Source organism: Meriones unguiculatus, chromosome 4 (assembly GCF_030254825.1).
Source record: "Meriones unguiculatus strain TT.TT164.6M chromosome 4, Bangor_MerUng_6.1, whole genome shotgun sequence".
In the NCBI taxonomy this organism is placed as follows: Eukaryota; Metazoa; Chordata; class Mammalia; order Rodentia; family Muridae; genus Meriones; species Meriones unguiculatus.
The window spans coordinates 125,873,003-125,898,911 of NC_083352.1; the positions used below are offsets into that span (position 1 = coordinate 125,873,003).

Consider the following 25,909-nt stretch of genomic DNA (forward strand, 5'->3'; position numbering starts at 1 on the left):
CTGCAATCAGGAAAGATTCCCTGGAAGTCAGGACTACTGAGCAGGCTGAGTTGGACATGTGAGCTAAGCAAGTGAAGGGGGAGAGAGACAGATTCTGGTGGAGGAAACAACTTGAGCAAATGTCCTGAGGTAAGTGAGGGGGAGTGGGAGATGAGGGGTCACTGTCTGATTCAGCCTTCATCCCATGACCCAGGAAGGTTCTAAAAGGGCAGTAGATGTAGAGGTAACGGTTGGCTGCTGTGGAGAGCTCACTACGCTAGGACAAGAGTGGAGGGTGGGTCAGTTGCCAGGTGAGAGAAAAGGATAGGCTTAGAGAGAGAGAGAGAGAGAGAGAGAGAGAGAGAGAGAGAGAGAAATCAGACATTTGAAGAAGGGACTCAGCCCAAGCCCAACAGCTGGAAAGCACTGGTGATGTCCCTCATTTCACCAGGACATAGATCTAAGGGCGCCTGGACCCCACTATGCTGTGGGTCCCACAGCCCAGGAAGGATGGCTTCAACATCTCTTCCCATTGGTTTGTGCCTCGATTATAAGCACTCCTGCAAGAATGCGAAAATAGGCCCTCCCTGGGGTTGGCAGCCAAAAGAATCCTAAATGTCAGTAAAGAATGTGACTTTACACGTTTGGCTCCCATTTCATGTGGTGCTGGAAGCCAGGCTGTCTCCCTCCTCCTTCACAGGCCTCTGCAGAGTCACAGCCCCTCTTCTCTGCTGGCAGCAGGCCAAATACTTCCGGCCACTGATTTTAGGCCCTAACTAAAAAAACCTGTGACTTTCTCTCATTCTGCCCTCTCTCCCCAGCACCCAGCCAGCATCCACGTTCTTGTTTAGTAGAAATACAGAGAGCTGCTCTAGAACAAAGTATTTGGGACCAGGTTATGGCTTCTCACTTCCCTTCTTTCTCTGGACCTCAACTTTGCCATCTATGTCATGGGTTGGTAATGTGCAGGAGAGACTAAAGCTCAGGGCTCTGAAAGTCCTTTGTTTGCACTCTACCTCCTATCCCCTGGGCAGGAGCTAGGATGTCAGGAAGCAGTGGGAAGGGGTGGTGATTCCAATTGCCTGGTGATATTTGAAGGTACCTGGAAACTAACACAGAGAGACAGATTCACATCTGGTTGCTTGTGCTCTGGCAAAGATTCCAGAAGCAGAGTTGGACCTTTGAATGCCAATGCTCTGAGGATTAGGCTGATTTCATTTTCTGGGGCTCTGGGGAGCTTTAGAGGCATGCCCTATCTAAAGGGGCAGCCACACTTTAGCTCAACCACCCACACCCTGGGAGAAGAGGGGATTCAATTCAACCATAGGGGCTTCATTTTGTTTTCCCTTCTAATTTTTTCAAGGCCAGCCAGCAATTAGGATATTAATGCAAAATGGAAAGTCCCAAGTTGAAAATGATGGCGACTAATTAAAAAGAACTATCACGTGATTTTAAAAGAAAACCCGTGTGTGCTTTGGGGAGTTTGTTGCTCTTGCAGAGGACCTGGCTTTGGTTCTCAGCACCTATGCGGTGGCTCACAACCACCCATAAATCCAGTTCCAGGGGATCCGATGGCCACTTCTGATCTACCCTTACAGGCACCCAGCACACACATGTGTAGGCCAGGTGCAGGCAAAACACTTCTATACATTAAAAAAAAAAAAAAGGAAAAAAGAAAAGAAAAGAAAGGTCAGCCAGGCATGGTACCACATACCTGCAAGCCCAGTAATGATGTCAAACTGGGAGTCTAAGACAGGCTGAACTCTGGAAGCTCATTGGCCAGCTAGTCTAGCCTTCTTAGGTTCCAAGCCAATGAGAGACTCCAGCCTTAAACCAAAGGTGGAAGAAATGACCCTGGAGAATGTCCCCTGACCTACAGATGCCTGCGTACCTGCACATGGTCACATATATACCTACAGGCAAAATGCTCATACATACAAAATAAAAATAAATTTGAAGAAATTAAAGTCACTTAAATTAAATTCAGATGTCACAGGAGATTGGAGTCAAGCCCCCCCCCCCCCCACTGCTTCCATTCTAAGGGCTCTGTGGTTGGTGTCTGGAGGCTACCACATTAGACAGTGCCGACAAAGAACACCTCGGACCCCACAGAGTCAGCGGACAGCACTGAACTCTGTAGAATCAGCTTGGCCAGGAATCAATGATGTGAATGACACAATGGGAGGTTCATCAGCCTAGTCACTCTGCTTTTGCATATGTTTAGGATTTTGCATACTAAAAACTAAAATGTTGCTTAAAAAAAAAAAAAGGCAATGCCAGGGCTATGGCTCAGGGATACAGCACTTGCCTAGCATGTGCGAGGTACTGGATTCGATGCCAGCAGTGTAAAAACCAAGTGAATTGAATTTAAAAGGCAAATGCATAAAATGAAAGCAATTGCTAGTAGGTGAGATAAAATTATGGGGGGCAAACACATCCCAGGCTGGGTCTCCCCAAATGTCACCAAATTTCGGCCTGCAGCATGACAGTCCAGCAGCATATAAGACCCGAAGTCAGGGCTGTGAATTTGAACCATAAGGGGCATTACAGTCATCTAGTTTGTCCTTTAAACTGAAAAAGAAAGTCACTGCTTACAACATCTCTGTGGGTTAGCTGCCTCCTCCACACCCTCTGCTGGTGGGCGTTTGTGCCCTTGTAAGAGCTGTGAGGTCTTCTGGCTTTTATGCAAAAGACCCCACCTCCCTGTAACTTGGATCTTCTGTGTGCACACTGTGATGGAGCCACAGAACAAGGATCTTCCTTGGTGGGGCTCAGTAGGTGAGGATTACTGAGGATTCGGACCTCTGGGGGCTCCTCTCCATCTCCTTTCCCTTTGGTTATTAAGCAATAGAATGGACTTTGCCCATAAGAGTAGCAACGCTGTTTTCTGAGGATGCGCTCTGTGGCGCATGATGACATCACCTCTGAAAGAACCCAGAGGCTGAACCATATTCTCTTCTATCTTATAGATAAACTCTGGCTGGCAAAGCACCACTAGCCAGGATCACACAGCTACAGCTACAGCTACAGCTGATATCCTGACCTGCCTGGGACCCAAAATGCTCCTCTCCTCTGTTTTCTTTCCCAAGCCCTGGGAAAACTCAGCCCCAGACCCTCAAGCCCCCCATCTGAACTTGGCAGACCCAGGAAATGACTTGCCCAAGACTCTGATCTCAAAGGTTCAACCAGTGTTATTAAGCACCCATTTCACACAAGGAATTTTATTTCTTCTATCTCCTAAGCCGTCTAGGCCTTTTACCTCTGGGGAACTGGACTCAAGTTTTCATGCTCCATCTTACCCTTAGCCCCCTGGCACCTGAAGGCTGAGGCTGGAGTCCCAGCGAACCTCACTGCTGGGCCCAAGCTGCAGGTTTTTACACTGCCCTAGTTCTGATACTGCAGCCATGAATCCAAAACCTGTTCCAGCAGGAACAGGAGCTGGAACCAGGAGCTGGCTAGGTGCAAGGCTGCTAAAGGTAGCAAGAACAAGGCCAGGCCTCCCAGGCTTGTGACAGGAATGAGTGATGAGCCCAGGGGATAGCTAAGGAAGAGCCTGGAATGTTAGCAGCAGGCTTTTATTTTACATTAAAATAAAACATTTTAGATGCTTTTCTGATTTTTTTCTTCTCATTCCCAAAATAATATGTGATTGATCTGTCTATAAGAAAATGGTGTGTGTGTGTGTGTGTGTGTGTGTGTGTGTGTGTGTGTCAGTGGGTACAGCACTTGTGTGCAAGTGTGGAGTCTAGCATTTGAATCCCCTGAACCCATGGATGGTGTGTGTGTGTGTGTGTGTGTGTGTGTTGCAGTAAGGTAAGCGTACTCCTTTGGTGAGATGAGAAGCAGAAACAGGAAAATCCCCAGAAAGTGGTGGGCCAAATCACCTGCTGTACACAAATGCAAAGCAACAAGAAACCCTGCCTCAGGGTGTGAGGCTAAGACTCACCCAAGGCTGTCCTCTGACCTCTACACATGCCCACAGCATACCCAGTCTTGCACTCACATATGAAGGCACAAACACACACTCACGCAGAAGAGTAAAATACATATATTTAATCAAAGCTGGAAAGATGGCTCAGCAGTTAAAAGCACTTGCTGCTCTTGCTCTAGCTCCCAGCACCCACATCAGGCAGCTCACAACTGCCTGTAACTTAAGCCAGGATCAAGTGACCTCTCCTAGGTGTGTGTGTGTGTGTGTATATATATATATATATTTTTAAACTTTTACAATCACATACACTTAACTAGCAGAAAGGTGGGGTGGCTTAGAACTCACACAGGTGGGCTCAGGAGGCTTGACCATGTGGTTTTCAGCCCTGGCTTTGTTACCAGCTGGAAGGCTAGCCTTCTCTGTAACTCAGCTTCACATCTGTAAAATGGGTCAATAATGCTAGCTAACACTGAGCACTACTATGTGCTGAATGACGCTTGATAATGCATAAAACATGTTCCCTGCATTCATTCAACATGCCTGCACAATGGCCATTCACACAGGGACTGTTATCCCTTCTTCGAAGATCAGAAGAAAGCAAGGTTGAGAGGTCAGGTGGATCATTGAAAACCATGCAGGCAGTGGGATAGGGTTTTGGTTCTGCGGGTTCTTGTTCTATGTAGCCCTAGCTGACTCTCAGTGTAGACCAGGCTGGCCTTGAAACTGTGTCCCAAGTATTGGAATTAAAGAAGCAGGTGCCACCATGTCCATCAAAACATCTGATTTTTATAACATTTTCACAATACATTACAAAAGAATGTAATTATTTATGTTCTTGTGAACTAAAAACCAGAGGTAAAATCCTCAGACAATGCAAGAACTATCTAATTATGGGCTGGAGATGTAGCTCAGGTCACGGAGTGCTTACCTAGTATGGACTAAGCTCTCCAGCACTACATAAACCAGGGAGTGGTGGTGCACGCCTTGTGATCCTAGCTCTTGAGGGGATTAGAAGTTCAAGGCCACTGAGCATCTCAGTGGCCACGGAGGCCAGCCAGGGTTATGTAAGACCCTGTCTCAAAACATAAACAAAACCCCAAATCCAATTAGCAGGTGGAAGTCTCCCTTAATCAAACCCCTTCTCAGAGAGACACTTTTGGGTGAGGCTGGAAAGCATAACTCTTCCGTAAACAAACAAACAAAAAACTGCCAAGCAATTTTCACCTTAGCTTATAAAGACAACTTTCCCCTGGATGAAGAAGTGGACAGCGGTGTGAAAGGCTAAGGGTGGTTGGTGCAGGGTTTGTTCAGGGAAAGCTTCGAGAAAGAGGCATGCAGAGTGTGGCCCTGAAGGGTGTCTCGGTGTTTCTATTGCTGCAACAAAACACCATCACCAAAAGGTCTGTCAAATTGGGGAGGAAAGGGCTTCTTCAGCTTATGCTTCCACCTTGCTGTTTCACATTACCAGAGGAAGTCAGGACAGAAGCTCAAACAGGACAGGGTCCTGGAGGCAGGAGCCGATGCAGAAGCCACAAAGGGATGCTGCTTACTGGCTTGCTCCTTGTGGCTTGCTCAGCCTGCTTTCTTATATAACCCAGGTGCCCAGAGGTGTCCTCCCATACACAATGGGCTGGACCCTCCCCCATTGATCATTACTAAGAAAATGCCTTATAGCTGGATCTTACAGAGGCATTTTCTTAATTGAGGCTCCTTCCTCTCTGACAACACAGAAGCAACCAGTGCAAAGGGTGTGTAGAGGTTCCCTCGTGGGGAGTGAGAAAGGAGGCAGATGGAGGAAGCAGTTTCTGGGCATCATGGACTAGTGTCTTGCTTCTGGGGCCTGGAGACAAAGAGTGAAGCCAAGAGCCCTGATGGAGGCTGGGGGAGAGAGGAGCCAGGGGCACCCTGGGGCTCCTGAGTATCAGATCCAAGATCCCCAATTGCCTTTAGGTGGAGTGGGGTGCGGAGGGGACATGGTGGGGGAGGCTGATAGCATTTCCCAGGGTAAGAATCTGGACACCATCACAAAGGCAGGGTGGTGAATGCAAAGGCCAGAGTAGATCTCAGACTGCCTCCTCCTCTCCCCAGAGACCTTTGCCCCAGCTGCTGGGGTTCAAAGCCATTTCCTCGCAGCCCTCTCTCCCCTGGCTCCCTAGGGTTTCTCGCCTGTGTGGTCTTTATAGATCAAACAGAGGACAGGGCCTAAGTGCCGCCTCTGTGTCTGTCAGGAGCAGCTCTTGTGGACTGTGGCTGCCCTGATGGCAGGGGGAAGGAAGGCGGAGTGCAGGATGCACTGGGGAGGGTCTCCCCGGAGGAGGGTGGGGAGGCCCCTGGAAAAAGCCTGCCAAGTCAGTGCAGGGAGGAACGTTTGTGAAGGGGTTGTAAACATGCTTCAGATGTGGGTGTGATGATTCAAAATCCTAGACTCATAACCAACACACAGGAAATGGAGACCAGGATTGAAATGATGGAGAGACGACCGAGACATTGTTTGGAAGGACTACAGACCCTAACTTGTCACTGACATTACACATAATTATGAAAACAGCAAGGGCTAATTACAGTCGAGTGCTTCTGTGTTCCAGGCGAGGTGCTCAACATGATATGTATATTATGTAGGTCATGACACCCTAAGCCACAGGATGATAACATCGTTACCAAGACAAGGGTAAATATTGACTTTTGCCCAAAGTCACAGAAAATGGCAGGTTCTAGGGAGTGGGTTGTGGTCATTACCTGTATGAATGGGGAAACCGAGGAAGGACGGGAGAAAGAAAGAGATCCTGTTGGCCCAGCCTGAGGTAGAGCCCTTCCCTTGCTGCCACACTCTCACCGGTCCAGCCCCATCCTTGCTCGCTGAGATCTTACGAGATTCTTCCTGTGTCCAGACTTACCCTGACCTCCCTCCTATCCATTCTTCATCCAGCAGCCAGAGCAGACATTACAAAAAGATGTTCCAGCCACCGTCCTGTCTCCATGCCCTGCCACAACACTTGGGTTACAGGCACATGTGGCTTTTTAGGTGGGGACTAGGCTCCTCATGGCCACTGGACCCTCTCCCCAGCTCGTTTCATCTTTTCACACAGCGTTACTGCTATGTGACCCACTGCAGTCCACACTGCCATCTTAATCACTTCTTTATCCTTGGCACGTTGAACAGTTCCAGGTATACAGCAGGTGCTCCATAAATATCTGGAGATTAAATACATGAGCACCTTGTCACTGTGGCTCCCAGCCCCCACCCCGTCACTGGCTACTGCTCACAGAACAGTGGTGCTAACCTCTGCTTGCTGCCAGTTTTTTAATACTACACTTAAATTTATTTATGTCCTGTGCACATGTGTAAGGGCGGCATGTGTGTGCCACAGCTCACACGAGAAACTCACAGGTTCCCTCCTTCCACCATGTGAGGCCCTTGGGTTGATCTCAGGTTGTCAGGCCTCATGGTGTTTCCTTTACCTGCCAAGACATCTCATCTGCTCTGCCACTGGGTTTTGAATACTTAAACGATGGGGCCAGACCCTGCAAAGTACATTGTACGTGTTACCTCATTCAACCCAAAACAACACAAGAAGCAGACAGGTGCAATTATGCTCTCTACTTTGGAAAGAATGGAGATTAGGTGGCTTAAGAGAATAGTGGTGCAAGGTTTTCATGGAGACCCTGAATCCAGAGTTCATGCTCTTCACAGTACACCAAAAGATCCAGCTCCCAGAGGGAGCTGGGAACCCAGAGGGGAACCCAGAGCCTAATTTCATAGCAGCACTGACTCACTGCACAAGTCCCCTGGAGTGTAGGACTCACTGGCACACACAGGCAGCGACGGGACAGCTGGACTCTGGTGAGCTGTTAGAGGGAGGCCCCAGGAGCTCACTGCCCCCCCCCACCCTCCCCACCTCAGGGTGCTCAGACTCTGACAGCCTGGGAGGGATCCCATGCCAGCTCTCCTCACACTAATTGGCTTAGGAAGCCATGCTTATCTGGCAAAGTCGGGGCCCATGAGTTCAAGATTAGGGAGAGCGGGGATTCATGGCTTACTGCTTTGCTGCCTACGGGGTCAGAGGAGGCAGAGCTGGGACTTTAATTGGCTTAACAGCCCTCCGTGGCTTAACAGCTCAGAGGGCTGGGGGTGGGAGGTGGATAAGAACAGGCTGGTGTCCAGCCCACAGCCAGATTCAAATCCCACCAAAGGATCTGTTTGCTCTTCTCCCGGGAGCTGAGTGTGTTACTGCTTCAAGGCATTTCCCCAGGATACTGAAACACAGCAAGTATGTCATAATGGGGTTGCAGCTGGGTTTGGGAACAAGACAAAGCTGGGTAGGCACCTCCCTTCCCCCAACCTACCCCTCTAACCTCAGTCAAGTTCCTGGACTCCTCCGAGTTTTGCTTCCTCACCTGATGAATGGCTGTATCGTAACCACGGAGGGAAGGTTTTAGCACACCCTTGACCATCTCACACAGCCCTGGCTGCAAGGCGGCAGCTGTGCTGTCTATGGACTCCCTCCTTTTATGTCCTAACTAGTAACATCTTCGTGAAAGGACCCTCCCTCTTGTGAGGTGTTTGCCTTAGGTTATAGGAAGAACACCCCTTCCGATGTTTCCTTTGGCTGATGCTATTTTTAAAGTTATGTGCCTGTGTGTGCGTGTGCGTGTGCGTGTGCATGTGCAAGTTCGTGTCTGTGTGTGTGTGTGTGTGTGTGTGTGCGCGCGCACACACAGTGTAGAGGTCAGCAAACAACTTATAGGGGTCAGTGTCTCCTTCTGCCGTGTGGATCCTGGAGAGGAAAGTCAGGCAGGCTTGGTGGCAGCACCTGGACTCACTGAGCCAGTTCACTGTCCCTCACGGCACTCTTTTTTTAAAATTCTTAGTAGTTGATTTTCTAATTTCCCATTTCCCTTGAAAAATAAAGACCCAGCAATGCCAGATCCATGATTTCTCATGGCACCTTTAGAAGGACCAGGTGTTCTCACTGTCTCATCTAGAACACTCGCTTCCCGTGACACCCCCTTGCCTGACACCCCATGCACCTATGTCTATGCAACCCTTCTGCCTTTGAAGGCACTATACAGGCCCAAAAAGTTGAAATTCTCTTTCGGATTGAAATTCAGAACCAGAGTGTGGAATCAGGAACAGACTGGTGAGCAATCTCTCAGGCTTCACCCTGAAGGGCTCGGCTTCCTCCTGTCAACCAGCCTTACTGGTCAGAGCATCTGCTGGGGCACCTTACACGGTAAACCAACACGTTGTGCCAACACAGCCTAATTTCTAGGCACACCTGACTGCGTGGCTTCTCTCTGCCTTCTCTGAATGTTTCTATTTACCCGGCCCTTGGCAGTTTAAGAATCCAAAGCTTGTGGGATGAGGGTCCAGAGCATTCAATAATACCAGACCCGGAGCCAGAACTGCAGCCTGCTTAATGTGGCCTGGCGTGCACACCTCACTCCCAGCAGCCGTTTCTCTGAGATCTCTCCTAACTGACTGCAGAGTCTGAATTTACTGAACAGTCAAGCTGTCGGTAATTGCTTTCCACTCTCTGTAGACCCCAGCCTCACTCCTTTCTGTAAGTGGTTTCTGTGCTTATGCAGGGAGTGAAGTACCCAGCAGATGACCAACTCATTTCAAAACCTCTCCAAAGGGCAGGCACATTAGGAGGCAGAGGAGACAGTACTGAAACCTGGACACAAAAAGGGTATTGGGAGAAGACCCCCAAATTGACCTTGATGACCTTAAGCTGCTCGGGGCAGCAGGTGGCCACATGGTACTGTACCGCCTCGTTATGGATCTTGAGAAAGATACCACACCTTCAGAACGCCACATCGAATCATATCACTTCACACACAGGGAAACTGAGGCTCAGAAATGGCCCAAGGTCACTTTCAAACCAAGATGAAAATGTAAGTCCTCCAAAAACACACCCTCCCCAAACCCAGCATTTTCCCACAATACAGTCTCCTCATCGTTACCCGCAGGGCTGGACTGCCTCCCTGTCTCCTCACATTCTTATCTCCACGCCACAGAAGCTGGACTTTCTATCGTAGTGTAATCTACAATCTCAGACTCATAATTCTTGAAGCTTTGGAGGACACGTTGGTGGCAGAATTGCCAGGTGGATAAGTTGAACTCTGGGCTTTGAAGATGCAGAATCTTGAGTTCCAACGTTCCCAGTTACTCACTGTGTGACCTTGGGCAAGGGTGCCCCCCTCTCTCAGCCTCCTTTCCCTCAACCGCCAAGTGAAAATTATAATACTAACCACATGACAGGATTGTTAGAAAAGACACAGAAGAGACCGAAGGTTAAAAAAAAAAAAAAAAGGCAACCGCGACGCTCGGCAGAAAGCGAGCCCTTCATAAAGGTGAGCCTGCGATAGCATTGTGAATTAGAGTTCAAGTGTCAGAGTGAATGCTCAAATAAATGCCATCAAGAGGAAAATTTAAAAACTAGGACCATGCACACCCGGTCTAAGATTTTTACAGGCCTAATACTATTACAACCAATTTTCTTCCTTTTTCCCCCCCGAGAGCTTCTGAGTTTTAGAAATCCTACGCAATGGACACAAGCCACTGCCACAGGTTGGGCTTCTTTGATTGTTGCCCCTTCCAAGCCATCTTATTCCAACTCTCGCCTCCCCAGGGTAGAACGGTGGAAGCGGTGGAGAGAGTTCTAGTATATTAGAGCCAGGGAGTTCAGTGGACCCTTAGCCATTTCCAGCCACTCCCCTGGGATGCCCATCTATGGTCATTTTTCTCTCTTTGAGGGAAACTCAATTTCTACTCAAGAAAGAAGATTCCCATTAGCTTCATGTTCATGGGTTCTGAATGGGGAGGAGGTGGCCTGTGAGTCGTGGGGCAGCTGGCCTGCTTTAGGTTGAAGGGAAAGGGGGATGAAGCTTTGGCTACCCAGAATAGGAAGTTACCATTTCAGAATCTAAAAATAACCCACCATCTGCCCACTTGGGCACAGAATGATAAATGCAGATTAGTTCCTGGATGTAGACATGAATATTTGTGTGTGTCAAGCTAATAATAATAAGACCACGGACAGTGTTTCCCTGTTCTCCCTACTCCAGGGCAAGAAAAGTGGAATATACACATCATCTTGGCAGGTGAAGATGGGGAAACTGAGGCAGAGAGGGAATTGGCAGCATAACAAGGGTGACACACAGCAAGCGAGCAGCTGGGGCAGACACCAGGGGTCCACTTCCCAATGTTCAGCTCAGAACAATGTCTTCCGAGCCAGGCAGATGCACTAAAATTGCAACAGAGCAAATAGCCATCTACTATGTCTGCAGAGTGGCTTTCCCATGCTTTCCACACATCGTTATAATCATGGTAATCCCTGGCATTCCTAAAATATGCTCTAGTCTGCAGTGTCCTCACGCAGACCTCCCCTGATCATTCCAACAGGTTAAAAAACTGGGACAGTAAGTCCGTGAGATGGGAAGAGTAGAGATTCCCCCTCACTTCACAGGTGAGGAGACAGACTCGGAGGGGGGAGGAGGTGTGCCTAAGAGCTCACAGTAAGCAAATTCATGTTGTCACTGCAGGGTACAGCGCAAAGAACTGGAGTGATTCTGATTTGAGGGGGGCTGTGATTTAGAATTCCCCCTCTCTCCAATTAACTCAGCCCAGCAGGCACTCTACAGGCTGGCACAGGATGAAGCCTGGAAGTGAGCAGCGTGACTGAAGCCCCAGCGTTGTTTTCCGGTCTGAGGACTAAGGGGCAGCCAGTGGCCATCTAGTGTTAGAGTCAAGGTTTCAAGTCAAGAGTCCAAATCTCTCTGGGCCCTTGTGGGGGATGGGAGCACTGTGGCGTTAGGAAGTAGGAGCCAAAGAGTGCTGAACTGGGTTCACCCCACACCCTTTCCCAACAAAACCAGGAAGTTTAGGCGGGATAGTCATTTAGCTGCCTCCTAGCCTGCCTCTCCCAGGATGTTGGGATGGGTCGCGGTTCTGAGCCGAGTGCCTGTGAGCGCTTTTCTAAGGCGAGCCTTGGTATCTGGGCATGGAGAAGGGGTCAGGACTGCGAGGATCCCTGTGGCTCTGTTCCAAGAAGCACTCGTCCCCCACGCTCCCTGACTCCTCCTTGCTCACACAATACTAAGGATCTCTGGTCCCTTCTCGTCCCGTTAGCCAAATCAAAGCTATGAATCTGGGGTCCAGCGGAGTTTGGCAGAGGTGATGAGCTGACTGGGATCAGTCAGAGCTGCAACGGAGTGGGTCGGGGTGAGGGTCAGGACAGGAGCAGGGTGGGCTAGAAAAGCCAGAGCAAATCTGGGGCGGCATCCCACTCCCAGAACTCAAGCTTCCTTCACCCGCCCTTTTCCTACCTCCAGACCTGGCCAAGCTGCAGGAGGTGAACGAGGGTCTGCAGCAGCCAGACGCAGAGGCGGCAGCAGCGGCGGCGGTAGGCGCTGGCCGAGGACGGTGCGGGCCGGGGGACCAGCTCGGGGCTACCTTCTTTGGTCCGGAAGGCGACGGCACTGTCCTTGGTGCTGATGGCGGCGCCGACTATGTCGCTGTCCTTGGTGCTGACGGCGGGTCCCGGGGTCTCCGCGGGCTCCGAGTAGTCGTAGACGAACCAGCGGAAGCTGAGCAGCTGGACGACCAGCGAGGGCAGCAGCACGAAGAGCAGGGTGAGGCCGAAGTAGGTGCTCTGACCCTGCAGGTAGTAGGAGGCCGCCAGCCACAGGTCGGTGGCGCCGTCGGAGAAGAACACGAGCAGCGCGCACAGCACCCAGCAGCAGTCCCGCAGCTCGTAGCGCGGCCCCGGGCCCGCCGCCGCCTCCGGGCCGGGGCCCGCGGTCCCCGCCGCCGCCTCCCCGCGCCCTCCCGCCCCGCCCCGGGCTGCTCCCGCCGGCCCCTCGGGCCCCGGGCCGGCCGCGGCCGCCGCTCCATCCGACTTCGCGGCCATGTTGGCGGAGCAGGAGGCGGGGAGCGACTTCCGGGCGGCGGAGCGGGTGGGGTGCGGAGTGGGGAGGACCCTGCGCGGGCGGCTCCCGCCTCCCGCTCTTCCTCCGCCGCTCCTCTTCCTCCTCCCCTCTACCTCAATTATTCATCCTTGCCGGCGCCGCCCCGCCCGGGCCCCGGCCTGGATGTGGGCCGCCCCCTGGGAAGGGAGGGGGCCGCGGAGAGGAGAGCATCCCAGGTCACCCTCGCATGGCTTCCTCGGAGGCGCGGGGCCCAGCCGCATGCTTTCTGCCTCTGGCCTCCCTCTGGACCCCACTTCTCTTTGATTGCCCCCGCCCTATCCTCTCCTCTTCCATTGATCTCCTGCGGTACCTCCGGCGGTTTGGGTCTTGCAATGCCCCATGGGGGTGGGAGGCCGGAGTCTGCGAATAAAAAGGCGGGGGGTGGGGGGTGCAGCTTGCTTGGACACCTGGCGTGACCCTTTAGCCGTCACTCCATTCCAACGCCACTTCCTAGTTTCCCCCGCGTTCACGTATTGTTTCATCCCCTCCTTTGATCTTGAGAGATCTCTTTTCTCATTGTCTTTTTCAAGCTGAGAAACTGCAGTTCTGAGTTGCGGTCTCTTGCTCACTCTTCCTTCTTTCAGGAACCGCGTTCATCTGGCCGCTAGCCCGGTTAGGGAAGGCAGAGGGAACGGATGGGAGGGAACCTCTGGGGGAGGAAAAAGCTAGTGCAAACAGCTCCCCTCCCCCTCCACCACACTGGAGGCCACATTTCCTAGGATGAGGGTGAGGGTCGGGGTGCAGAATGATAGGACTGGCGAGTTCTGAAGGACCAGAAGGTGGCAATGGGGGCATCCGCTGCAGAATGTCAGCTGAGGAGTTATGTGGCTAGGTCAGGACTTAGCGAGAAGACTTGGCAGGCACAGTGGAGCTGGGATCAAAAAGCAGCAGCCTGGAACTGGAAAGACAAGGACATTATAAACACAGTCTCTAAGAAGTGAGGGGCCTCTTACGTGCTGAGTACTCCCATCCCACCACCCATCTTGGCTTGGATCTGATGTCCTAGGACATTGTTTATACAACCACGGAAACCAGTTCTTTGTCATCTTTCTAAGCAGTGTGAAATCACTAATCACCTTAGCCTCACAATTTACATGCTTTATACTATCCCTACCCATTTTATAGATGAGGAAATGGAGTCAAAGAAATTCATCTAGTGGCTTAACATTACACAGCAAGTCCTGAAAACAAATTTAAACGTGGCTCTTGAATAGGCTTTGGAAAGCTCAAGGGACGGAGGAAGAGGGAGGAGGGGAGGAAGTGAAGTGGAAGGACCACCCTGCCTCAGAGTGACAGGGAGGAGAGAGGAGACAGCTGCCCTGGGCTGGGTGGAGCAGCCATCTGCTGTCCTGCAGCCTGGCTTCCCTTTCGTGTCCAGGGACTGTTTTGGTCTCAGTGATGCTTGGGAGGTTGGGGTACCAGCTGTTGCCTAAAGCTAAAAGCAGAGGGGAAGTGTTAGGGGCTAAGGGAGTTTTCAAGGCCAGCAGCTCATGTGTCAGAAGGTCTGAAGCAGGAAGACCCAGCCCCTACAACCCCAGACCTAGAAACCAGTCTAATGCATGAGGAATCTTAAGTGGGTTCAGAAGAGCGAGTCTGGTTCTGGCCACTCTCTTGTCAGGTGCTTGGATGGGCCTGTTAGAGATAGGATCCCACCTTTGGGCCCCACCTAAATGGAAACCTCCATATATCCCATAACCCATTTAAAATCAGTCCAGCAGCAGAAATCAGGTTTACTGTCTGATACTCTGATGCCAGAGGATATAGGATGGAGACCCACATGGAGTTCTTTATGAGTCCATGACTTTGGGTAAACCACTCAGGGTTTTTGTTGTGTTGTTGTTTGTTTTCTTTTGTTTTGTTTTTTGGTTTCACAGAATAACAAAATAGAGGATACCCCATACCTTCCTGATAGGACAAGAATGAGGATGATTATTAGCGGGAAGTCTTAATAGGGATAATGCTTTCCAGAATTGCCTTTCAGAAACATTTCCCCAATACCCTGGCTACAGGACTGCCATCGCGCCTTGACCTTTTCATTCTTCATAATGACACACCAGCAAGCAGCTTATCTTCTCCTGTTTGTCTGTTCAGAGTTGCCTGGGATCTTCCTGAGGGTTTGGGAAATTCACCCATCTTTCTTCACTCTGCGACTTTCTAGTGCTCAGTAGGTATGTGAAGATGTGAAGGTGGCCTTATGTAACTCTAGATAATAAAATTTTAAAAGAAAGGAAAGTAAAACTGGATGGTAGTGGTGCATGCCTTTAATCTTAGTACTTGGGAGGCAATGGCAGGCGAGTCTCCGAGTCTGAGACCAGCCTGGTTTACAGAGCAAATCCCAGGATAGACAAGGCTACACAGAGAAACCTGTCTCAAAAAAAAGAAAAAAACAAACAAACATCATCCAATGAGACCCAGGCATTGTGACAAGCACCTGTAATCCAGCACTTGAGGTAAGAAATAGGGGGAAAGGCAAGAGAATTGTTGTGAATCCAAGGCCTGTCTGGGGTTCATAGTGAGCAAAAGACCTGTCTGAGCTACAGAGCAAGACCCTGTGTCAAAAAGAAAAAAAAACAAACAAACTATAAAAACTCTGCAGAACATTGCACAAATCAATGCATGAGTGAGTGATGAACTCAGTGTTACAAGTGAGTTTTTTTCTCTCCAGTTTATAAAGGTGACTTATTCAGACAGGCAATGGCTTGTAAACTCCTTAGGACAGTGTTAGCAGCTCTGAAACATTTACATTGTTACTCGTTGTTATTTACAAACTAGCTACTTCGGGGGTAGAAACTGAGCCACCAGCAAAAGTTGCTTCAAGGCCATTTTTTAGGAAGTAGCAACACTGGCATTCAGCAGCCCGGTGTAGCCTTTGCGTGAGTGGACTAGATGACACAGGAAGGAGTTTATAAAAGATCTGAAGCGTGGGTCAGCTCTGGGGTTAATCTACACCTGATTAGAGGGATTCTGTCTGACTGGGAGGTTTATACTGCTGTGTTCTGATATTGTGAGTGAAACCAAGGGACAAAGGGACAGTGTTTCAGAGGCAGCGGGGTGGGGCTGAGGACAGCAAGGGAAAGCCTCTATAGTAGGGCTGATCTGGGTATGAGCAAAGGCTGAGTCTGGCTAGTGTGGAGGGAGGTGGACCTCAGTTGGTCAGAGCAGGACAAGGCCTTTGGGAGCTCAGGCTCTTCCCTAGGCCTCTCTCACTTCTCTGACAGAGACTCTGGGGTCCGGAGGGATAACCTAAGTTAGCCAGTGGCAAAGCTATATCTGGAACCTTTCCCTAGCTCCCATAGAGACTTGATGGTCTCCAGCCATGTGGGGAATCGCTCTTAGGAACCATCCTTGTCACCTCTCCTTTCTTGGCCTCTGGATGCTACTGAGGAAGGGCCCCGCCCAACTGCTGCACCCTCTGCTATTCCTGATGGTTTTCCTTTGCTTCCTACTTAAATATTTGCAAACTGTGCATGAGATAATCTGTACTATGCTGTTTATCAACGCAAGTATTGGGCATGACCCAAGTGCCCATCATAAATAAGTCTGGCTAAATAAGCCAGGGGACTCCATGACAATGGAGAAGCCTGAAGGAGCACCCTGTCCTCATATGGAAGAGTCCTCACGGAGGAAAAACAAGGGCAGAAAAGGGTTAAATCAGTGTGAAAATAGGAAATAACAACTTCTGGTTTTATATGTTTATATAAGCGTAAAGACACTCCAGCGCTGGTGAGAGGGCTCAGGAGGTAAAGGTGCCGCCAACAAGCCTTAGGACCAGAGTTCGAATCCCAAGGTCCACACGGTCGAAGCAATGAACTGACTCTTGCAAGTTGTCCTCTGACCTCCACACAAACCATGGTACATGTGCCCTCCTCCCACATGCACACAAAATAAATAAATACAACTGTAACAATGTAAAAAAAAAAAGAAACTTTGGAATTACATAATAAAGATTGCTTAAAAGGACATGAGAATTGGGGATAAGGATGGGAGGAAAAAATCATTCTTTGATGTGTATATATTTTTGCAGTCATGCAAGTATATTTGCTTATTAATAAAATAAAATGATAATGGGGACAGCTGCTATACAAGTCTAGCTGGATGTTATGCTCAGTGTGATCAGATTTTCTAATTATCCAAGAGAAGACAGACACCTCAGTTTTACTGTAAAATTTCCTGATATTTAGACGCTAGCTCCAGGTTTCTTCAAATGCTTCTCTGATTGGTAAATAAGCCAGTGGGGCCGGACCTTCAGCCTCAGCCCTGATGACTTCCTGCCTCTGGCCTAGAGCTCTCAGCGCTCTAGGTTTTTATTCTTATGTGAGCAGCTGCAGGCTGAAAATTGACTCCTCCTGACTTTCTCTTGACACCCTTCAATCCCTGCCCCTGGGGGCTGTGACACTAAGGGCTTTTAACTCAAGATCTAGAAGGCAGAGAGAGGCTGTAAACTCTCAGACAATTCTCTCCCCTGGGATGCTGTGGACATCAAGGCCCACTTGCCTCCTGCTGTACACCCATCTGTCCCTTGAAAGTGGGGACAGGGGTGAGTCTGAGAGTGAGAGGATGGAAAAGGCTTCCCATCAATGCTCACACCACAGGGCTCTGGTCAACCCTGTGAGGATCAGATCTAAGAGGGGGAACCTGAGAGACTGCCAGAAAGGAAAAGCCAGCCATACTCACTTTTGAGTATTGAGATAACTCACCACATTCCAAATGCTGTGATCCCCAAGTCCCAATCCCAGAAAGATTTCGAAGGATCATCTCATTCAGCTCCCTTGGACAGACAAGGAGACACACTGCTCCCAACCCCATACCCCACCTCAACACCTTGGTACTTTTTCCTGGCCGGCTGGATAACCTAGTCTCCTCCCTAGGCTCTCTGTAGATCATCAGGGCTGAGGCCAGAGATCAGCCATATCAGCCCCACTGGCTTATCTACCAGTCAGAGAAGTATTTGAAGAGACCTGAAGCTAGCGTCTAACATTTGGGAAATTTTTACAGTGAAACTGAGGTTTCTGTAGCTTCTCGAGGTCCAACCTCTACCTGGAGCCAGAGAAAGCTCTTAACAGGGAAATGTGATCAGGCTTCATGTCTGCTGAGTCCCTTTCGGCTCTTCCCCACCTCACTGTGGCCAGTCCTCAGCCTTGCGAACGTCTCTGTCCTGCCCATCTCTCCTCCCCATCATCCTCCCCTTTATCTCTTACTATCTTCCCCCTCAGTCACCCTGCTCCAGCCACACAGGGTACTGGCCTTTCCTTTGATTTAATTTAAATTGGGTTTGTATTTGGTGCTGAAAACTGAACACCAGGCCTCGTGCATGCTGGGTGGGTTACATACCCCTGAGCCTCTCCGCAGAATTCCTGTTTATTAGAAAGCCTATCTTCTCTCTCTCTGCTAAGCTTTTGCTCATGCTCTTCCCAGGTTGCAAGCCTTTGCCTTTCTCTAATCTGTGGCCCGTTCAGAGGGGTATTCCCTGCCCCCAGCCCCAGCCTTCCCAGTGCTAGGAGCACAGATGTATACCACCATGCCTGCCTTCATGGGCATTTTGTTGCTCATCCTACTCAGACACTAGTCCCCTCCCCTGAGTTATTTTTCAATTCATTGCTTTTGATACTACCTGACTATGATAGATTTGAAGTTGTTTCTGGTACAGAGCTAAAGGCCTGCATGCCTAGATTTCTCCCCGTTGAGCCCTCGGGACTCAGGGGAGCCAGCAGGCTCAGCGCAGCAGAAAGGGCAAAGGCCTGCAATAATGGTGATGGCCCATTCCTCGCTTAAGTCATCTTAGGGCGTCTTCCTCATGTCAACGTCTTGTTCTTTGTAGGATCTGAGAGTCACTTAAATGAACACGAATGTCTTTATTTATTTATTGAATTTTTGGTACATCCATATAGAAACTGAAAAATACAAAGGAGGCACACTGGGAAAGGTTTCTCCTGCCCTGTTCTCCAGCCACCAGCTCCTTTCCAGAGGCAACCAATGATACAAGAGTGTTTTTGACAGGGCCTCATATAGCCCAGGCTAGACTCAGACTCACTATATAGCCTAGGATGATCTTGAACTTCTGATCCTCCTGCTTCCACGTCCTAAGTGCTGAGGACTGGACCCGGGGTTTCATGCATGCTAGGCAAGCACTCTGTCAACAGAACTCCATCCATTCCACTTCTCCTTTTGGAGAAAGGTTTTCACTATGCAACCCTGGATGGCCTGGAATTTGCTATGTAAACGGGACTGGCTTTGACATCACAGAGATCTGCTTTCATCAGCATCCGCAGGGTTGAGATTAAAATTTGCACCTTGTCGATTCAAGTGCTTATCTACCTTTCTCCACAGGCATTCACACCATTTAAAAAGAGACACAGAACTGTGTCCAGTCCTATGCTTTGCCTCCTCCCCATCACATGACAGCATTTTCAGAGCCTGCTCTGTTCCGATGCATAGAGAGTGCATCGTTCTCGTAGTATCAAGAATTCCACTGGATGTCCCATAACCTACTTCATCCATCCCTTAGATGATAGACAATTGAGTGGCCTCCAGCCTGGGATAATATGCCAGAAACTTGATGGGCACACCATTTTGGATATCTGTTAGAATAAGTTTCTAGGTATAGGCCTGTTGATTGAAGGCTCTGACTGCTAATGATTTTGATAGATGCTCTCTTTGGGGAGTGCTCCAGTCTGTCCTCTAGACAACAGCACTAACGAGGTTGCTTGTAAAAGGCCTTTTAAAAGAGCTGGCGGTGAGTCTTCCTGTAACACTGCCACAGGGAGCCTAAATGAGTGGGCTCTGGTGGGTAGAACACTCTCCAGGAGAGCCCATGCTGAGAAAGAACGGCTGACCACTGGTACCAGTGCAGAGAGATTCACACAGATGACACCCAGCCAACCCTCCACGTGCGTACTTCCTGGACTTTGATCAGTTTGGCTTTATTTGAAACGTGGTCTCACTTTGTGATTCAATCTGGCCTCAAATTCCTGAGTTATTCTCCTGCCTCAGTGCTGGCCTTATAGGCGTGAGCCACCCTTCTGCCCACATTTCATCTTTCTTATTAGTATCATCTCATTTTGTTTTATTATTCTATTTTACATGTACGAGTGTTTTCGCTGCACATAAGCCAGTGTGCTTATCATATGTGTGCGAGATGCCTGAGGAGGCCAGAAGAGGACATCAGATACCCAAGATCTGGAGTTCCAGATGATTGCGAGCTGCCATGTGGGTGCTAGGTACCAAACTCAGGTCCTCTAAAAGAGCAGCCAGTGCTCTTTACGGCTGAGCAGCTCTCCAGCCCAACCCCTTGTTTCATCTTTCAGTGAACACTACTACAGGAAAGAAGGACAGAACTAGTCTTTTTCTCTGTGGAGCTTGTCAAACAAACAAAATAAATAAATCTTTCTTCATCGGTATTTGTTTTCTTGAAACAGGGTCTCACTATGTAGCCCCAGCTGACTTAAAACTCACTCTGTTGACCTGGCTAACCTTGAACCTGTGCCGAGTCCCCATCTCTGCCACCCGAGCACCAGGGTTACGGGCATATGCCACTGTAGCCGCTTCCTTTCTCAGTTTTTGTCTCATCAGTTTTTGTTTCCTTTGATGTGGTGGCTGGGAATGGCCGTGGCCTTCGGGACTTGGGTGGCGGCTGGGAATGGCCGTGGACTTCGGGACTTGTGTAGCACTTTGGAATCCTTGCGGGTGAGCTCCATTGTGCTAGATCTCAGCTTCCGCTTCAATTGCAGGGTCCTTTCCTCTCTATGGACATGAGGATCCAAGGACGGGGTGACGGAGAGTGCTCACTCAGCAGGGTTCCCAGCATGCAGCAAGGCTTGGTGGGCACACCCTAGGGAGCTCCTGTTAGGGACTTGTCTGTCTTAGCTGCCGATACAGCATAACCGCTGTTTAACAGCAAGTGTCCAGTAAGTGTCTGGTTGGTGGGTGTGTTCGGTGGCTAGTTCCTCTCGGTCCATCAGGCCCCTCATTGTGGCCTAGCCCCGTCTGACTCCTCAGTCTTTCCTACCCCTCTGTCCAAGGCAGCCAAGGCTACACAGAGAAACCCTGTCTAGAAAAAGAAAGTTGGGATGACCTGGTAAATGGAAGTCAAAGGTATCAACATAGCTGGCAGGTTAACTGTTAGTCCATAGATTGACAGGACGGAAAGACACATACATGCGCACCTATGTTTCCGACAGCATGCTCATACAGAGAGGTTATGGGGGGGGGGATAGCGAGTGCTTCAGCAAGAGAAGACAGTAAAGAGCAAGGCACTATGGTAGGAGAGAACTTGGATGAGGCTAGTGCATCTGTATGTGTCTTTCTGCCCGGCCAGGTCATCCCAATATTCCTTGCTATCTGGCAATCATAGATTCTTCTATTCCAACCTTCTACTTCTCAGGACACACATTACAGAATGACTATAAAGAGGTCAAACTGGGGTGAAGAATTTAAAGACATCTCCCTGGAGGCAAAGGCAGAGAGCAGATGTTATTGTAGGTGACCACACAAGACAGCAGAGCATCTAGGGGGGACACTGATGGAGGCATGCAAAGGTCCAGCACACTTGAGTTGAAGCACATGGCCAGTGTGGATGATTGGGCTTTCAGAAGATGGACAGAGGGGAGGTTAGTTCCAGTGGAATCAAGCACACACCACACACACACACACACACACCCCAGGTGGTCAGATAACAGGTAGGTGGAATGGTGAGCAGTCACTGTCCCAGTGTCAGCTGTCCTTGACTTCACGGGGTCCTGTGAGGCTGCTGCACCCCTCATTCTTCTGATATATTCTGCAAATCCTCAGGCCTGGTTTTTCTGATGTGGTTTTGATACGCCCACATGCCCATATGTTCTCAGGCTACGTTGTAAGCTCTTAGGTGGCACCTTTTTCTTTGGAGGAGTACCGTTGTCAGTCTGTGCCTCAGGGCTGGTGCTTCACGTTGATGGGGTCTGTGCCTCACAGCAGTGGGGTCTGTGCCTCATGCTCGGTGCTGCACAGTGGTGGTGTCTATGTAAATAACCAAGATGCCGAGTCTTCCTTCCTTTGATACTGTCAAGCTCAGCCAAATGCTACTTGTAACATGGAGTCTCCCAGGCCAAGGCATAGCCTGAGCCCATTGGCACAGCTTCCAGCACACAGCCCCACCTCCACACTTCTCCTTTGCCTAGTTTATTTCTAGTTATCCTGAGATCGCAGCTTAAATGTCGCTTTCTCAAGAAGCCTTCCTCCACCCCTAGATTTAACTCAGGACCCTCCACGCGGTCTCACTGGACTGTGAAATTTTTGTTTGAGCAGTATCACAATTAGGAGATGGCACATGCATAAATGTCCACCACATGATGCTCATGGCTGTAACCCCACAAAGCCAAAGATCATCCTGTCCTGTATACTACTGGGTCCCCACATCCTAGCATGGTGTCCACACTCACAGGCATTGTCCTGGATGTCAACGTCCTTTTCACAGAGGCCTGATCCACGCATTCCCATCTTGACCCCTCCATCCCACCCTCCCTCCAGCGGAAGAAGAGTAAAAGGGTAGGGGAGGAGAGGAAAGAGAAGAGGGGGGAAAATAAAAACCTGGCATGCCCATACATTATCTCTGTACTTTGGGAGTGAAGACACGGTCAGAAGTTCAAGATTATCCTCAGCTATATATCAAGTTTGAGACCAGTTCAAGCTACATGAGATCGCATCCCAACGTAAAACAACAAAATGGCTCCTTAACCCCCTTCAGAATTTTTACATCTTGGTCGTGCTCAGCCATTTTAACAGACCTTTCTGGAGCCCACTCTGAGGTCCTCGACCCCTGAGAGGAAGTCCTTGGTCATGGGCCTGACTGGGCCTGGCATGGGCTTTTGAAATCTCAAAGCCCACCTCCTCCAAAAAGGCCACACCTAATCCTTCTAAGCCTTTCAAAGTGTTCCACTTCCTGGTGACTAACAATCCAAATATGTGAGCCTACAGGTCATTCTTATTCAAACCACCACTGGAGACCATTGTACCAACACTTCCTATAATCCACAGCTGAAAACAGTTTATATGGGGGGGGGCTGGGGTTGCACACCTTTAATCCCAGCACTCAGGGAGGCAGATTGATGTAAGTTTGAGACCACTGTGGTCTACAAAACGAGTCCAGGACAGCCAAGGCTACCCAGAGAAACCTTGTCTGGAAAACAAAACAAAACAAAGAGAGAGAGAAAGAGAGCAGTAAATACATTACTTACAGCCATTGCCAAAGGCAAGCCACAGAAGACGGACATATGTGCACTGGGATTTGGCTCAGAGGGTGACGGTATTTGCTGCACAAGCCTGAAGACCCGAGTTCCACGCCTGGAACCCATGTAAATGCGAGTCTAAGCTGGGCTTCTTGATACAGACTTACAATCTCAACTCAGCAATGTTACCTAAGTCGCTAAGAGGTGAGACTCCTAAGTGCAAGTCCTGTCTGGGTTGTGGAGTGAGTTTAAGGGCTAGTCGGAGTACCACTACCTAATTACTTAGTTAGACCTAATCTTAAAACAAAAGTTAAAAGCTATAGCTCGGTGGTAGGGGGCTCGTTCAGCATGCAAGTTTCAGTTCTGGGTGCAGGGTGGGGGCAGTGCGTAGGCTCTAATCATAAGTTTCAACATGAATAAGTTGAGGACTGAGTTAGTAGTGGAGATTTGTTTCCAGAGGCTTGGAATGTTTTGGACCTGCACTGTCTTTGGGGTCATTTAAGATGTTTCAAGTCAAGCCCCAGAACCATCTGTTGCCTGGTGAAAATCTAGGCGTGGGGAATTGGAGACATATCTCCACCTGCTGTCCCCATCTGGCTGCATGACCTCGGGAGGATCCCACCTCCTTTCCTGGCCTTAATGTCCTCATCTGCCCAATGGGAATCATATTTCTGCATTATCCAGGGATGTGGGAGGATGAAGCAAGGACACAGGAGAGTTCCATGAAAGGGAGGGATTATGCTCAGGGTCATAGGAGGAGAGGAAGAGAGGCCTCCCTTTCCACCTGCCAAGGCCACAGAGGATGCAGAGGGAGGAGCTGAGGACCACCCAGGCCAGCAGGCAACCCACATTCAGACAAGAGCAGGGGTGTAGGCACCTGGACTAGTCATGGGCCAGAGCTGGCGAGGCAGCCACCCAGGCTGTCTGGATCATTGGCACAGGGACACAGAGCTCTGCTGTGTTCTCCACCCCTGATGCAGCCGCAGCTGGTCACATCTTCAAGGGCTGGGCATCCACCTCCCACGCCCATCAATACATCCATCACAACCGGATGACTGCAGCACACGCTCCCCCTCAGCCTACCGTCCAGAAGAGTCGGAGGTTCTCTCCCAGGCAGACCCCATCACGTCTACGCTTGCTCAAAACCCACGGCAGTTTCTCACCCACCAGTCCCTGCATTAGTAGACCCTGGCAGGCTGTGCGTCTTCCTGTCCCCAACCTCAGCATCTCAGCATCATCTCAGGGTTAGGAGCCTCGTCAAGTGAAGTGCTATTCCTGGCCCCTTTTCACCACCGTGCTCACCACTGGTGGCTCCTGAGAGGGTGGAGACCTGAGGTGGTGGTGAACACGGTGAGAAGAGACTCTCAGGAGGCAGGTTTCAGTGAGATGGCTCTTATAGCTGGCACGAACAGAGGCTATTCAACCCTCTGGGGAATGGGTAGAGGCTTCCGGGGTGAGCGTACATCACTGGCCAGGGCCAGTGTGTCAGGAATACCTTACTTGCATGAAAAGGAGTTCCAGGTGCTTGCTGGACATTATATAGATAGAGGAAGTTTAGCCTGTAACCTGGCCGCCAGGCTATGTGACTACCTCAAGGGAGCAAAGGTGAAGGCCATAAGGCCACATGAGCTGGACATGCAGGGCTACATGAGCTGGACATGCAGGCCCAGGGCAGGCAGAAAATGGTCCTGTACCTGCTGGTCTCAAGATGAGATTTTCAGCACTTGGACACGCCTCAGCTTCACTCCTGCTGCCTTGGTTACAGTTCTGGTTCATCACCTCAGTCATCAGAACTGCCGCTGAGCACCTACTCTGAGCCACACACTGTGAATTCCTGTCCTCACAGTTTCCTTGGTGGCTCAGGGAGATAAAGCACACAGCAAGCAGGACAAAGGAGTAGAGGGGGGCTGTCCAGGAGTACTGGGAAGAGAGGCTGCCCCCCCTACCTCCTGGAGGCCTCCTCTGTATCCCAGACTGGCTTTGAACTCTTCACTATTCTCCTGCCTCAGCCTCCAGAGTGTTGGGTCTATACGAACCATCTTAAACAAAACAAAACAATCAAACAGAAACCCTTAACTTCTCTGGTACAGTGGTGGTAGGGGGGCCATCTAGGGTAGGCTGGGGAGGGAGCGAGAGTTGTGGGAGGTCTCAAAGTGCAAAGGAGAGGGTTAGGCAAACAGAAGTTCACTGTGGCTGTGGTCTCAGCCAGAGGCACAGATGGCGCTTCATCTGCCTGCTGCTTAGGGGGCTCCATCTGTAAGCTAGACGTGGATGCATTGATCCCCACTCTTCACTTCATTCAAAGAGACAGGCCCCCAAGTCCCAAATGGATGGCCTTAGCTCGGAAGGCAGGCTTGTCCTCTGAGAGCTGCGGTAACCTGAGGGCCATGCTGCCCAGGGAGAGATGTGGGTCATGGAACACGCAAAGGTGGTAGGAACGGACTTCTACCATCAACAGGGCTGAGCACTGTTGCTATCGGCTGTAGTCTGCGAACAAGAGCCATACCTCTAAGTTAATGTGGTTCAAGCTGGGGGATGACCCAAGTGTTACCAGGTGGAACTTTTTAGATTAAAAAGGAACAAAGAAGGTCCGGCTGTGGTGCACACCTGTAATCCCAGCACTCAGGGAGGCAGAGGCGGGCAGATCTCTGTGACTTTGAGGCCAGCCTGGTCTATAGAGTGAGTTCCAGAAAAGCCAGGGCTACATAGGGAAACCTTGTCTCAGACAAAACAAAATCAAACAAGATGGTGGAACATAAGGCCACCCTCCTAGAGCTTAAATCGTCTCTGCAACTTACTAGCCATGTGGCCACCCGGCCTAGACTTACCT

The 25,909-nt window shown here is 50.0% G+C and overlaps 1 protein-coding gene across 1 annotated transcript in view; it reads right to left on the minus strand.

Annotated features, from left to right (window-relative positions):
- The window catches only part of Xkr7 (XK related 7), a 28,507-nt gene extending 14,997 nt beyond the window's left edge, over nucleotides 1–13,510 (minus strand). Inside the window, exon 1 of the mRNA XM_021639688.2 lies at nucleotides 12,239–13,510. Coding sequence (XP_021495363.1) covers nucleotides 12,239–12,822 — 584 coding nt within the window. The 5' untranslated portion in view covers nucleotides 12,823–13,510. The remainder of the gene's footprint in view (nucleotides 1–12,238) is intronic.
- Between the last annotated feature and the right edge of the window lie 12,399 nt (nucleotides 13,511–25,909).